This window comes from Sabethes cyaneus, chromosome 3 (genome assembly GCF_943734655.1).
Source record: "Sabethes cyaneus chromosome 3, idSabCyanKW18_F2, whole genome shotgun sequence".
In the NCBI taxonomy this organism is placed as follows: Eukaryota; Metazoa; Arthropoda; class Insecta; order Diptera; family Culicidae; genus Sabethes; species Sabethes cyaneus.
In genome coordinates this window covers 172390900-172407450 of record NC_071355.1, presented here as the reverse complement: position 1 = coordinate 172407450, position 16551 = coordinate 172390900, and the positions used below count along the sequence as shown (strand labels likewise).

General features: G+C 38.0%; 1 protein-coding gene across 1 annotated transcript in view; it reads left to right on the top strand.

Annotated features, from left to right (window-relative positions):
• LOC128743762 (inositol-pentakisphosphate 2-kinase) overlaps positions 1-15891 on the top strand; it is a 192041-nt gene extending 176150 nt beyond the window's left edge. Inside the window, exons 7-13 of the mRNA XM_053840423.1 lie at positions 7306-7494; positions 7576-7634; positions 13978-14145; positions 14218-14329; positions 14402-14509; positions 14576-14871; positions 15066-15891. Coding sequence (XP_053696398.1) covers positions 7306-7494; positions 7576-7634; positions 13978-14145; positions 14218-14329; positions 14402-14509; positions 14576-14871; positions 15066-15240 — 1107 coding nt within the window. The 3' untranslated portion in view covers positions 15241-15891. The remainder of the gene's footprint in view (positions 1-7305; positions 7495-7575; positions 7635-13977; positions 14146-14217; positions 14330-14401; positions 14510-14575; positions 14872-15065) is intronic.
• The last annotated feature ends 660 nt before the right edge of the window (positions 15892-16551 follow it).

Below are 16551 nucleotides of genomic sequence, written 5' to 3'. Positions count from 1 at the left end.
AAACTTTTGAGAAGATTATTATGAAGAACTTTGCCAAAGAAAGTAACCTTCTAGCTATTATAGTTGTGGAGATAAGAAACAACTTTTGTGGAAACTCCACGATAATCAACTTGTTGAACACAATTCTTTTCACAGTGTTTTAACACATTTGACATACTAAGCTTTTGATAAATCAAAAGCGTGACAAAATCGGGTACAAAACGTGACAAAATCGGGGGTGACAAAATCGGGTCAAAAACGTGACAAAATCGGGGGTGACAAAATCGGGGAGTGACAAAATCGGGGAGTGACAAAATCGGGTTACCACTGTATTAACATTGTTGACGCATAGAAGCATTAACGTAAATCAGCATTAAAGAAAGCAATATATGCGCATATACCGTAACAATATAATGCATTTAGTCAATTGCATTAAAACGAGCCGTAAGTGTTGATGAACGGCTTGTACTTGACTTCTTATTTTGCTATTCTGCGGCCACTATTTGTGCCCTCTTCCATCTGGCGGTTGCCGTCTTTTTCTACCCTATTGGTAATGCAGGACAAGTAGCTATGATATGAGAGGGAATATCACCAAGATTTAAATATGACTAATTTCACCTCACTCAATCACATCCGCTATGGTTTAGATAGCAAAGGTGCAAGGAAACGAATGAGGTTGCATGACTAACTCCCGGTTCGATCCCTGTCTTAGGTGGTAAGATTATTCAGCATTTCCAAAAATGGTTCTGTTTATCCTGCTCCCCTTGAGATGCAGCAAAAAAAAATCGCTAGCTTTTTTAGTTTTTTAAATCCCGACCGGATCTATTTTTATTTACCATAACAAGCAAACGATATGCCATTGATACTTTTTCGATACGTCGATAATGTAGACAAAATGACGTTTCGTTTAAGCCTCAAACAAACACTGATAATGCTTATTGGATGCTTCTGGCGTAGCATTTTAACAACCCGCTATTTCGCCTTTTTAGCATTATGTGAGTTCTACAGAAGTATATAAAGAAAAATATGCTTTTAATCATAGTTCTGTATGCTTATACAATGTTGTCCAAGGACTAGTGTTTAGTGCTTACTGGTTACTTGGGTTGTATTGAATGTATCTGTTATATTTCTCAACGCAATCATGCAATGAACATGATCTGACATGAGGTTTATCATAATCTGTACAAATAAGCATAAGCATAAGCATAAGCATAGGATACCGCCCGTGTGCTACTACTCCGTTATTGACCAGGACCGATGAAAATTGCAAAATGATGGCTGGAAAAAGCATACTTGGGACAGCACGCTATTTTTCATTGTGCAACCTTATCAGGTCCCTGCATGCTGATCAATACCGATGCCGGCCACGTCCGAATGCGGGTCCTGGTGGGATGGAAAGGAATGTTAGTCCAATACTTGTTGCTACTAAAGACCAGGGAATCCTCTGCATCTTCACAAGTATATCGGGAAAGGAATTGTTGTTAGTAGATGGGCGGAGCTAGATGGATAATGTAAGTATGTAAGCATCAGTCATATGAGACTAACCTGGATATTCGAAAATTTTCTTGTAAAGTCAGTAACTACAAAAATTAAGATATAAAAAATACCTCTTTAACAAATTTAATACAATACCAATGGTGCTTATATACAACCATAATTTAATTTATATCGAAAAATACTATGCACATGCGAGATTTACGGTTCAAAAACCACGTAACAACTTGAACTTATCCGCGATCAGGGAAATCAGGGATAATGAAACGAGCCAATATAGTCCCTAAGTTGATAAGCATTTCCTCTTACCAACGCTAATATGCAGAGATATAGCGCCCTACACGCTTGTTTATCATAATCTGTACAAATCGCGACAAAGTATTTGTCGCTTACAAGTAATGATGTCAATGAACCTGAATCTGACCGCTCCTACGATCTTGATCGCTAGAAGCGATTTTTCCCATCCCTGAAACTAATTATTATTTCACTGAGTTAAAAATTTGCATGCAAAATTTAATAGTTTTGGTAAAAATAAATTTTGTTTAGAAATGTTTTTAAAGATCAAATTTTCGATTGAGAAGAAAGATGGCGCCTTAATTCAGTGTGTAATACAGTACTACTACTTAGTTCGCAGATATAGGCAAGAAAACCAGATTTGAATAGAAAGTATTCAGTTTTATAAAATACATAAGTCACGCCTTAACTATCAAACTTATCAAACCTTTTTATTTTCTGGGACCGCGTGAAGTCGATTACCTTTTCTGGCCCGATTTGAAAACCTGTTATTATGCAGATTCGGCCAAATAGCGGTACAACGACAATGGCGTCTCTGCCGTTCCCAAAAGATAGAATCTGGAGCAGGCCTAGCCTGAAAAGTTCCTTGGGGGGGGGGGGGGGGGGGTTTACAAGAACAAACATGACATAGCCTAACCGTAAGCAGCTTATTCAGGAAATGGAGAATTATTTTCAGTTCAAAACTATTTTGGTTGAAATTGAGTGTTCTTCATCAGACAAATGCCGCTTAGTTGGTTTCGAGGTACGGTGCTGGTCTAACAAGCCAGTCGTAGCATATTCGAATCTCGGCTAGACGATGCTGCTAGATAGAGTCAGTAGGATTTTTGCACTAGCCCCGTAAGTGTCCTGTACTCTAGTAGCCGACTGCGAAGTCTGTCGATGAAGAAAGGTCAAGTCTTAGAAAGGACGTTTAATCCCACGGCTTTGCTTTGCTCATCAGACAAAAAATCAAATTGAAATAACAGAGTTAAAGTTATGGCTTCCCAGCCGGTATTGAGGTACGTTGTATGTTCGAATCTCGGCTGGGAGAGGCTGTGAAAGTCCATAGAACTGAGTCTCTTCGAAACGCAGCGAGGGTGCTGAAGAACAACTTATCCTGTATGACTCTCAACATCGCTCTTCAGGTGATCCGACGATCAGATTTCGAAAAGAGAGGTTTGATTCTCAGTAAATGTAGCAAACTTCTTGGCTAAGCAGATGACTTTGCCAGGTGGCCAAGGAGGTGACAGAAACTTTGCCACGACGAAGGCCATCTGAGCTAGACTGAAGGCGGAGCCTAGCAGGATTGAGCTATAAATCAACGCGTCGAAGACCAAATACATGAATGATAATAGCTCAAATGGTCGCTGTTAAGTAAGACCGAGCCAAGTGACAAAAATCTTATTCAGAGAAAAACGCGTTCAAAATTTGCTGCTCTGTATGGTTTGTAGCTATGGCGAGGTCGCAGAAGGAGGCGGAAAGGAAATTAACCTGGGAGCGCCCATGGAAGATAATAATGCTCTAGCACCTGATCTCCAAGAAGTCAAACGAGAAATCAGGCTGCTGAAGACCAATAAAGCCGCTGGGAAGGACCGCCTACTGGCAGAGCTTTATAAACATGGCGGAAAAACGCTAGCAAAGGCTCTACACTGGGTTATTTCGAGGATTTGGGAGGAGGAAAAGCTATGGCAGATAATGCACGAATACGGTTTTCCGACTGATCAGAGCTACATTGGATCGAGTAATGTGTTTCGTACGCATCTCTGGGACACTCTCGAGTCCCTTCGAGACGCGACGAGGGTTGATACTAGGTGACGGTCTATCCTGCATGCTGTTCAACATGGCTCTTGAGGGGGTGATCCAACGAGCGGGCACCGAAACGAGAGGCACGATTTTTACCAAGGGTAGCCAACTTCTAGACTTTGCAGATGACTTCGATATCATAGCCAGGAACTTTGCGATGGCGGAGGCAATCTACGCCAGACTGAAAGCGGAGTCTAGGAGAATTGGGCTAAAAATAAATGCGTCGAAGACCAAATACATGAAAGGAAGAGGCTCAAAGGAAACAAACGCGCGCCTCCCACGGACAGTATTTTGGGATCACTGGTGACCGCGGACAACAACACTTTGCCCTTCGTAAAACGCTGCGATTAGGAAGCATACGCCGCCGCACGAAGCTAACAATGTACAAAACCATTATTAGACCTGTAGTTCTTTATGGGCCTGAAGCCGTGACGCTGCTTACGGAGGACATATGCGCCCTTGCCGTGTTTGAGCGGAAAGTGCTGCGGACGATATTTGACGGAGTACAAACTGAAAGCAGAGAGTGGCGGAGGCGTATGAATCACGAGCTACAGGCACTGCTTGGGGAGATTTAGCGAAAGTTAGCAGGCTACGGTGGGCCGGACACGTCGTAAGGATACCGGACGACAGTGCGACGCAAATAGTCCTATTCAACAACCCCACCGGCACCAAGAACAGGTGGGCCCAACGTGCACGTGGGCTCGATCAGGTCGAAAGCCATTTGCGACTTCTGAGACGACTAGGAAATTGGCGACGAGTGGCCCAAGACCGAGTTGAATGAAGACGAGTGCTTGAAACAGCACGAGCCACCCCGGCTCTATGCTGCTGAAGAAGAAGAAGATGGCTTGTAGCCATCAATTGTTCGAAATCATCTCATAATACTGGCTGTTTGTAATGCAAAAATTACATTAATTTTTTTTTTACTTTTTTTAAATTCACGAAAAAATAGATTTTTTTATTGTTCAGATACTTATCAAGCCGTTATTTTTATGGTAGAATCTTTCAAACCCATAAAAGTTCTGGTAAACTACAATAAGTTTGATGGTTTGGTTGTTTTTTTTGACGACAAATTTAATTGGTTTTACTGTATTTTAACAGTAACAGTAGTAACACCAACAGTAGTAGCAGTAGTAACAGTAGTAGTAACAGTAACAGTAGTAACAGTAACAGTAGAACATGTTACAATAATTTTTATCATCGTGCTATGGTTATTTTTTCCGCAAATAGGACACCGCCTTTAGTTTCTGATAATAAATAACAGGAGTTGGCGCTAGTGTTTCATCATGCTCCATGCGTGAGAGTATGCTTGAAACCATCAATGTTTCCCTGTTGAATACAACAGATGTCGTTACTTTGTAATGCATATTGTACGTTTCGGAAACAGCTCAATTTTGCGCGACAATAAATTTACTCAACGCTGCAACATTACTCTCTCATGCATCTCAGTTTCTTTCGTGTTTATCGCTAATCGCAATATAACCTGAACCAATAAATAGTTGGGAAACATTATTTTTATTTATTGCGTTCATGTTGTGAAATTTAATTTTTTCGAATTGAAATGTCGCACACATATTCAGCTCCTGGCTCTCGTACGGTATCAAATCACTTTTCCGGGCTCTCGGATGATTGCTAGTAAGATGCTATGGAGAGGTATAGGAAAAGTTTGTTTTTTATCAAAATTATGCAGAAGTCATGAAAATTAAGTATAACAGAGTAACTTGTTGTTTAATGTTTAATGTGGTTTTAACCAGTTGGTCATTCACCACAACAACAACAGAGTAACTGTACCACAAATAAAATATGATTAGTGATTGTTTTTCAGGTAGGTAAACATATATAAGTGAGAAATTTTGATTTTACTGCCACTAGAAAAGCGCCATCTCTTGAAAAGCAACGGTTCGTATGGTTTCTTATTCACCTAATTGAAGAATTGTGGGCATTGACGAAGGTACATTTTGGGAAAAAGGTCTCTCCAGTAGAAACTCATTTAAAAATTTGAAAAAAAACTGGAAAAAAGTGTCAAAACTTATTGCTAAGAAGCCTGTGTTGAACCTCTCGAAGAACATTCGCAAGAGGGTGAGCCTGCCAGCTCAACAGATAGCAGAAATTGAGAACACTGGACCGTTGTATTAATCTGCTGCATCTCCAATAAAAATTTAATTTGTAACCTTTCTGTATTTTGTTTACTAAAACTGGGTGCGAGTTTATGGAACAGTCTTTATGTATGCCCGAAAAAATTTAAAACAAAACGAACAAAATTTGACTCAAAGACCTTTATTTACTATTTGTAAAGAATAAGGCGCCAAACGTAAAAAAAACTTTCAGAATATTACGACGTGTAGCGGTATCCGTTTAATATATGATACTAAAAACAAAGTACAGAAATTTGCAGTGTTCACTGTATGCAATCGAAACACCAATGAATGCACTAGAAAATCGTGGCAATGTCAGGCTAATCGTTTCATCAACGCAATACGGTTGAAGCTTGTTGTTTGTCGTCCGCTTTACGATGAAATAATTATTGTTATTATAGTTAGGTTGACTTTTTTATTACTATATTTTTCTTTATGGGTAAATAATTGAGGGCCGTGCTCTTTGTCTCTTTGATTGAAAACACGTACCCCAGTTTATTGACCTAGTCCATCGAATTGGTGGGCAACAATCACAAATGGTACATAAAATACAAAATGGATGATTGGTTAAGAAAATACCGCAATCTATATTTGAAATACTTTGAGAATGTCCATCAATAACCTTCGCATTCCACTCGTTTCCACCAGTTTTAGCAGTCCTCTAGCTTGAACAGAAATAATTTAAAATCTGAAAGTTAAACTGCGGCTATTTACTACGTCGAATGTATCTACTAACAACACGGGACCGTAAACAGGCGAACGTTGCTCGGGATGTTGTTGATATTGTGAATAATTCGTGTGAGAAGCGACTTTACCCATCATGTAGCCATCAGTCTCGGTTGGTTTGCTAGAGTTTCCGTGTACTTAAAACGGCGAGAAAAGTCGTTAAGGTTTTTGCTAAAAATAAATTGTTGCTAACATCGTAACAAGCGTCGGTTATTGGCTTTAGATATTCTGGGGTGCAAATTTATGAATAAACACAGGCATTCGTGCACGTTTTGCCACCGTAACCGTAGGAATGTCGAGTAAATCTATCTGATTTATCGCTATATCGTCAAAGTATGGACTTTGTGACACAAGAAAACAAGTCATTTTTTTGTGTTAAAGATTTTGTTCGTCAGCACTTACACAGGAGTTTTTAACCAGCTCTTGAAATAGAATTGATCGGACTTTATAAATTCAATGGACAAACTTTTATTAACGCTTTGCAATTTTGTGTTCTTGTCGTTGCTTCTTCAATTTTCATTTTAGTTTTACTATCTGTTGTCGGTATCGTTCATCAGTAATTGTTCCACCAGATGTTTTAATGCTCCTCTATTATGCAGCCGAGTAAATGTTTTCTTTCCGGAATCAATTTTTCCTTTTGGGCCTTTCCCGATAAAAGTAGGTGCTCGAAAATGGTCTATCAGTTAGCATTCCATGCTTCTCCCTTTTTCTATAATAATTGCGTTGAAATTCAATTATGTTTGCCAAATGCAAAGCAGTTTTCTTGATCTTCATCGTTGAAACTAAGAATTCTTTCAAATTTAGGGAGTTAAAATAATATTAAATAGTAGCTGTGAGATATTATTATGCAAAAACTTGACCATTGTATCTCGCCAGTCTGACATTTTTTAAATTCTAGGATCCCAAAAAATACCCATTCCAAACCTACTGCGTGGAAATTAAACCGAAACAAGGGTGGTCCTTTGGCCCGGACGACGGAGAAGATTTCGCCCGACAAATGCTGTTTTCAAACTGTGATAGCACATCGACGGAGCTGGTTGGACCGAACGTCGGAAAGTGTCGATACTGCTTGTATCAATATTTGAAAGTAAGTAACCTGTAACCTACGGATGTTGATCATTAAATCGCAACGGAAGATTAATTCCTTTCTGTTTTTTTACGTTTTCAGTTGCAGAAAAAATCGATTGATAAAATTAGCAAATATTGTCCTCTCGACCTGTTCTCTGGGTGAGTAGTAGTTTTAGTTTTGGATTTAAAAAACACACTAAAACTAGTCATCGCTTTATTATTTCGAGACCGGCAATGATTCAGCGTGTTTTCCGCGTTGCTCGCTGGCAGAGAATTTCGGCTTAACGTTACAAATTTAGCACTGTACCGGGTAGACTAGGTGGACTATGTTTCTCTACCATGTTTTCGCCTAATTATGAGTAAAAATATACCGAACCAGTAAAACTCATTACGAGCAGTGGAATATAAGTGCGTGACGCATCTTTTGCCGTTGGTGTAGTTTGGCGCTCAGTGGGTAATATGGGGTATTATGTGCAATGACTGTTCCATCGGTGGTGGTGTTTCCATCGTTTTGCACCGTGTTTGATGAGAAGATGTTCTAATAATTTCATTTCTCATACTAGTGCGTTAGCTCAAGAAATGGTTTTTCCAACCGTGAGCTTCTACCCCCAAGTCACGAGCGGCCCATAACAGCGATCGCACAGCAAAGTGAATCTTTCTTTGGTGCACTATCATATCCCAGGTAACGGTGCCGCGCAGCAGCGACTCATTCAGACTGAGCTGCTCGTCGCCAATTCATTAGGCGTCTCGACATTCACAAATCAGCTTTAACCCTATGTCTGTACATTGCACAGTGGTCCAAACAGCGAAATACGTGATCCAAAACATGAAGTTTTTCGCATATAGTGCCTTTAGGAACATTTCTTGGTAGAGCCCCTTCTTGTGAGAGAAATCTTTGGGTGATTATTTCCCTTAAAAGTGAGATACGAAATTTATTTTCTCGTATAGTCGAGATACAGGTTTGGTACTTTCGGCAAAGTTGTAGTAAATATCAATACAAACAACTTTGTCAAAGACACCATACTTGTATCTCTTCATGGAAATTGTCTATGAAGCGTTATTCGTGGATAAACCCTTTAAAACAGTTTTTAAACCCTGACTTATTCTGGTTACCTTTTACGTGTTCATAGTGTTCTAGAAAGTTGTTTATCTTGCTAAAACCAATGTTTTTGTGGAACATTATTATACGCGATTTTCTACAGTTTCGGAGATTTTGAGCACTTTTGATGAAAAATAGTACTACTTTGAGTTTAAGTATTTCCCAAGGTGGCAAATGGTGGCAGATCAAACAACTCCTACTTAAAATTACAACAAAAAATCTTTAAAAGCAAGTGTCAATTGTCTGTATCCGTTTGTATCCTCAAAAGTATAGTTGTTTTAAAAATCTATATCAGTCATGTTTATAGAACAATTAAAATGTACTTCGAATGCAATAAACGCCATTATGTTTACGTTGACAATCTCTTTCTAACAAGTTGAGTTAGCAGCAATTTTTTCGCCTCTTTTCGAGTCGAAAATTAATGTAGACTTAAAATTATTTGACGCAATTAATAAAAGAAAAGCTTCCAAATAACTAAGTTAAGTCTATTTTGTTCAATACCTTCGATTGGTGTCTTTTCAAAAGATCACGCTCATAGTGGGCTGGTATCGAATGGCCGAAACACAACTGGTCGAATCACGAATGGCTGAAATCCAAATGGCCGAATTTCAACAACAGTCACAGAAGGCTGAATTTTCTCGGAATGACTAAATAACTATTGAATTAGAAAACACGAATTAACAAGCAGTTAACAATTAACTTTACTCAAACCAAACGTAAAATAAGCGACACATCTTTTTGTTGTACTTTTAAGTACGAGTTGTTTGACTGCCAGGTGGCAATGGTATTTTTGGCCTAATATCAAGAATTTTCAGTTTGCCTGAATCTACATTTCTCGCATTAAGCATTTATTCTTCCTCAACAGAAAAGTTAAGCCGACTGCTATACGTCGTTAGAAAAAAGAAATCTTCTATGCCTCAATGGTTGCAGGCGTTGTACTTATGAACCCCCGCCCACAAAGGTCCTAATTCACCATAGAAAAAAATCTTGCCACCAAAAACCCCCACATGTCAAGTTTGGTTCCATTTGCTTTATTAGCTCTCGAGTTATGAGGAAATTTGTATATTGTTTGAATGGGAGCCCCCTCCTAAAGAAAGGAGGGGTCTCAATTCACCATAGAAAAAATTCTTGCCTTCTGAAACCGCCACATGCCAAATTTGGTTCCATTTGCTTGTGTTTTGAGGAAATTTGTGTTTCATTTGTATAGGAGCCCTCTCTCTTACGCCGTCCACAAAATTGCTCTCTCGCCTCTCCGTAAAATTGCTGATTATTTTATCATTCCAACGACATATAAATTGTTTGGCTTCGTCCAGTAGTTTAGTAGTTATTAGCATTTGAAATCTTTCATTCCAACGTTACACTTTTATTTTCGTTTTCACAAAGTGCTACCCAGTCCCAGATAGTAAACAAAGACGTAGCCCTACGTCAAAAACCGCGTTAATTCAAAATCATCGAAAAAACCACTCGAATTTAAAAATCGCTGAAAAATACCGCGTTAACTCGAAAAATGATGTACAAAACCGCGTTCATTCAAAAATCGTCATAAAAACCGCGTTAATCCAGAAATCGTAAAAATAAACTGTGTAAAAAGAGACTTGAGTGTATAATATTGCGAATTAATGTCACTAGTTTTATATTGCGAATTAATGTCGAAGACGACGACCTCTTGCCGAAACTATATGTTCATACGCAATAAATAAATCAAAACATAAAGCACACTAGCGCCACCTGGTGATAAAATACTGTGCTAAACTGTCTATCATAGAATGAATCTAATGCATTTGACCAATCTTGCCGAAGGCAAGAAACTTGCGTGTAATCAACTTGTTTAACTGCGACAAATATTTATAAAATGGTACACGTACACCACCTGATTGATAAATTCTGAATCGTTCAACAAAGTTTTATCTACCACTGAATTATGTTCACTTCATATCTTGTCTATTTAATCAACTTTAGCGAGAACAAGAACGATTTACACGAGTAGTTACCCAAAAACTTAAAACTAAAAGAAATCAATTTTTTGCAGATAAACGCCACCTAGCAAGCAAATTCTGTAAAATGCCACACGTAACTTTGAAGATCTCATGCTCGCGTATATTTTTGTAGAAGAAAGCGTCGTTCTAGGTGGTACGGATTTCGTGATCCGAATTTTCCGATTTATTTTTACTAAAACCCCTTGTAAAAGGTCCCGCCCACCAACTCACCATTCATAATTTTATCATTTAGTCCATTGAATTGCCTTTCTAAAACATTTTAAAATTCGGAAATCTGTCAAGTTTTCGCTGAGATATAGCAGTTTGAATTTTGTGGTCAAATTGACCCCAATGCAATGTACAGACAACGTAAGTATTTTGTTGGGCAGATAGAAGGTTAATCTGGTAGAGCCATCTAGCATGTTGCACCGCTCTATTCCTGGTGCCAGTCGGGTTTTTGAAGAGAACAGATTTCGTTGTCCGGACGACAAACCTGACGACGTGAAGGAGTAGTTTGATGAGTTTCTAGAGAAGACGTATGGAAAGTACCCAGAACATGACATAAAAATCATCACCGTGGACAAATACACAGATAGTTCGTGAAGATTTATTTTTCCTTGTTACTGGTAAAAAAAACTTCAATTCAACGCTATCTACAACGGCCTGGTTTGCTGAAACCAGCTTATATTCTATACGACGGAACATTCAGAAACGTCAAATATTCATTTTTTAGTAGTACAATAAATGATCCGGGGTCTTCAGGGGTATCTTCGGGGAACTTTTTCATTACATTCCAAGCAATAAGTGAGCCGAAGAGACCGGAACGATTTAAGCTGAAATAGCACTTCTTTTATGAGCGATTGCGCATTTATTGATTGGACAATTTTCCTTGAAATTAGTCATATTTACCGGGAATTAAGATCAAGAAAATTATACTACTTTATGGGTAAATCTTACTCAATCTAAGATCCTACTAACAAAGCAAATATCAAAATGTAAAAATATTTCAACAATTTTGGTGTTTTTCGCAGCATCGGTTATTGAATGACTATTTTTATCGTTTTTCAAAAACGTTTCATAAATAATCACTTAAAAACGAAGCCAAATCTATTAGCGAAGTGGATTTATCAAGAATATAAAGAATTCAATTATCATTTTGGCATTTAAGTCTGCATAAAACAGAATTTTCTAAAGTGGCGAAATTCGGGTCTGCAGGCTGGCGTAATTTGGCCACCGGGTGGCGAAATTTGGGCTCAGCTAATACATCTAAATAATTAATATAACGAGCAAAATATACAATTCAGTACGAATATGAGTACTGAATCAGTAAAAGAAATGTCCGATTAATATTGTTCATATGTTATCAAAAATATGAACCTTTAAAACCTTGATCTACTTCTTTTCAAGTAAATTTTTAGGATAAAAGTGGCGAAATATGGATCCGTCACCCTATGTGAGATTTCGTGATGATAGTCTCGTTCCTTTCAACGTTTGCTCTTCGTGTCGCACCTTCCAAGGTAATGGTAAATAGCAGGGAGAGTGCATCCCCTTGCTTCTAAGCTTGTATCCAATATCACGAAAGTGGCTGAGGTCTCACCCGCTATTCTGATACATGATTTTGCCCGTCCAGCGTGGCACGAATCAACTTAACTAGTTTCATCATAAAGCTACATTCTAGCATTACGTGCCACGGCCCATTTCGTTAGACTGAATCGTACACAGCCTGAAAGTCCACAAACAGATGATGAGTCTGTTAGTTTTACTCCCGGTATTTATTTAGTAACCGACGCAGGATAAATGTCTGTACCGTCGTGCAGGGGAAGACCCTTCACGAAAACCGTCTGCCGAGTCTTCATAACAAAATGCAAGGGAGCATCATATAAATAGAATTTAGCAATGTTATGCTTCGATAGTTTTTACACCCCAATCGATATCCTTTGAGATGAGACCATCTAACCTTCGGCATTTTTTATTCCTCCCAAATCCTGAAAATGATCCATTAGATTCCTTCGTACAACAGCTTGCTATCCGCTTTTAGGAGTTCAGCCGGAATACCGCCTGTTGTCTTAGCATTTTCAGCTCACTAACTGTGTTTGCATTGGTTATCATTGGTCGACAGATGAAGGCTATGTCTTTCAAAGTGTTTCGAGCACTTTCACAATAGGTCCGCTCGAGCCTGTCGTAAAACTCGTCCTGACGTCTTCCGATTTATCATATGTCGGTGCATAAATGTTGATTCCTAATGTTAAGAAGAATCATATGCAATGAATGGCGACAGAACACACATCAATGAATAGTAATCTAAGTAGTTAAATATTTCACCTTTTGTGAAGCTCCTTAAGTCAATCATAGAATGCCGGTCGTTGACTTGTATGCAGTTGTCGGTTAGTAATGTTGTCTGTAAAGAAATACTGATAGCATGTGAATGACCAAGGTATTTCTAAGTAATTAATAATGCACCACAAAATATAGATTGGTATATTTAGCGGTGATTCATTGTACCCAGCAAACACCAATTCGTATAGCAATGTACGAAAATTATCGTTATTGACTTTTAATAAATTCAGGATCATAAATGTAGCCTAATGAAATACACACAAGTTTATATTCTGTCCTATTTGACGATAACATGTAATTGATCTACGACTTCCAGTACAGAGTTGTATATCATTATAAAACTAATCATTTTGAGTCGGATCTTATCACATACAAAGACTTGGCCTAAAACTAAAATATAAACTAAGACTAAAATGGAATTGTTAACGTATATTTTGTAGTACGTATATGACCAAATTAGTACGCATATGCTTGTTTTGTGCATCAGATTTGATTTTTCAGGGTATATATAAGTACATATATCTCATTTGTTACTCTGATATGCATATGAAAATGTTTACTCGGTAGTATTAGTGTACCGTTAGTCATTTTACGTGTATTGCTCTAATTAGATTAATTTGAAGTACAACGAGATTTGCTGATTTTTCAGTGATTATTATAAGTTGGTTATATTACGTTAAGGGGTAATGAGTCGTCATTATCTAAATTCCAAAAGCAGTTTTTGTTTGTAACAAAAATTCTGTTCCTGGAAGTATATTCTCTGTGTTCAGATTGGTATGAAGATTACAGTGAATACATTTTTAAAACCAAAGTCCCTCCCTAGTAACATTTTTGTCGTATAATAGCTTATCAAGCGCTTGTTCCACGGAAATTAGCTGTACAATAGTTTAATAGACTATTATACAACACAAATGTTTTGAGTCCAAAAACCGCTTTCGAAATTGGGATTTCCGACGAAAAGTTAACGACTGCTCATTTCTCCTTAAGTAATACCATGCAAAACTATGCCTTTATGACACATTTTTCATTTAGAGTAATTTTTATATAAATTTCATATGTTTATATATTTCCTCTTTGCTTATACCTTCAGAAAGCCAATTCGGATGTTGAATGCCATCAAAGGACTGATCGGAGCACCGCAGAACAATTTCAAACTTTCGAAAAATGGTCGCATTGTGTACGGTGAGCAGCAGGAGAAGACCGTCTTCAACCGGATTCTGAAGGAAATCTTCCAGCGTGACGGACGCACCAAAGAGGAGTAAGTTAAAAATGATATAAAAAACGATTTTCAAGGTGTCTAATATCAATTTGGATTGTTCGATCCTTTCAGAAGGAAAACCATTTTTATGAACTTGATGAAAGAGATTCTGCTGAAGGATTTCTCTAGATATGAATCGCTATGCGACCGAAGGCTGCTAACAATTCGGAAGGATAGGAAAAAGGTACGGTATAAAATCGACCGGTGATGCCATTGTGGATCTAAATCTTTTATTTCTTTTTTTTATCCACCACAGAAGGATAAAAATTTCATTCACCAGCGTACCTGCTGTCCAATTAATAACCAGTTACTGCCAAAAAACTGTGCACTCAAACAAATTCTGGATTTGCAGCTTCTGGTTAAGGTAAAAGAATCAAACTTGCAAAAATGGAGATTATCCTGTAATATTCAGTTCTTTTCAAACTTGCAGTCATGTCTAACAAAACTAAATTCCGACAAGCCATACCGACAGGATTCGACCGATCCCTTTGGGTACGTGGATGAGCTGTACGAAAAACATTTGGACTGTTTGGAGGATTGCTGCTCTAGGGTGGGCACAAGTAGTGAGGCTGAGAGTGAAAGAAGGACTGCCGACACCGCCGAGAGACTGATGAATTTTACCAATTTCTACCTGAACGAGGAGGAAAAATACCAGCTGGGTGCCACTGCGTTGGATTGTTCCATTATGATAACCTTCCGACGGTTGGCCGATCGGGAGGAAGACAGGTATGTAGTGGGCGAAGGGCGATTTAAAGGTCCAGGTGCGAGACGATGGATTTTAAATAGCGATCGTTGGGTAAAATTTGATGTATCATTTCCACGGACCTCTGGTAGTTCCAGTAGATTTCTCACCTGCCAGCTTGTCTGTTCGTTTTTATTAAATGCATAAATTCCGTATGATAATTACTTTTTTCTTTTAGATTGCCACCAGCTGCTAGAAATCATATAATCAGTATTGAAGCAATGAAATTTCTCGTAAATGTAACCATTACCGATCTGGACCCAAAGTCGATCCACCATCACAAGAAGTACCTTAAGCAGATACACGATTCCATTGGAGCGTATCGAGAATTTATGTCCAGAATCAAGCGTTAGCTTCAGTGTAACAATAGTACCCTTTGCTAGATTATGCTAGATGGATCGGTGTCAGTTTTAGATCAGTCTTTGCTGTTTTACAATAGTTGACGAACTATACATTTATAGTGAACAATAACTATTAACTCTTTATGTCTATAGTGATTTATTAATGGGTTCGAAACTTAAGGCTGAAAAGCTCCATCACAAACTCAAGCTGATTGCACACAAGTCTGAAACACGAAAAGTTGTATTCCATAATTTTATAAATCCATAAAGTAAAATAGGCTTAACAAACAGTTCACGTTATAGGCTACCTATTTGTATAATTTTGGTAGGAATTATCGGTCGGACGTCGTTCGACACAAGTGAACCTTGTGTCTGTTCGACGACTCCTGAGCAATTCTTACTCGGATATGTTAGATTGTATAGTTATTTGAATCTCCTAAAATCACCCACAGTAATGGAACTACTATAAGAACGGTACAACGACCGAGTCAAGACAGACAAATGTCGGAAGTACTGCTATAAACATGACCACTTAGAAAACTAGAATTACTTATCATGTGATTGTGATTTGAATGAGTATTAGAATAGTTTTCATTTTTTTCATTTACAACTCATTTAGAGGTTTTTAAACGCTGCAAATAATTTTGTTAGTGTTAAAATGTATGTAGCACTGTTATAGACAAATAGTATTTTAATCAAACATTCAAAAGCTGATGTATACTATTTGAAAATCTCTTTGGAAAATTTAAAATTTAATTTACACATTGAAAGTATGCAATGATTTATCATTACACTTGGATGAAATCTTGCCTTACGCTAAAATATAAGTGCGAACTCGCGTAAAGAAATCAATTAACAAATAGCGTGCAAATAAAGCAAAGTCTCGGTTGCCAATGACCGCTTTTCGTACTTGGACTTTGTGATTTTTGTTTGACAGACTTCGCAGCCAACTGTTAGAGTACACGACTATTACGGGGCTAGTGCTATGAATTTGTAGACTCCAAAAGCCTCTTCCAGTCGAGATTAGAATATAAAACGGCTGGCTTATTAGACCTGTGCCGTACGTACCTCGAGATTAACTGGAAGTAGTACAAATAAACACATTATATACTGTGCCACATTGCTCACGTAATGGAACCCACTGTTGAAGCACTACAAAATAGTCAAACTTCTGAGCGTTTTTGGGCTTTTTAAATAAAAGTTTAGATCACTACTTAAGTTTGGATTACTTATTTATCATGCAAAAAACCAAATTTCGAAACATTTGGATACCAAAAATTTTATTGTTTTGAAGACTGAAATAACCCTGTAAACATCCTCAAA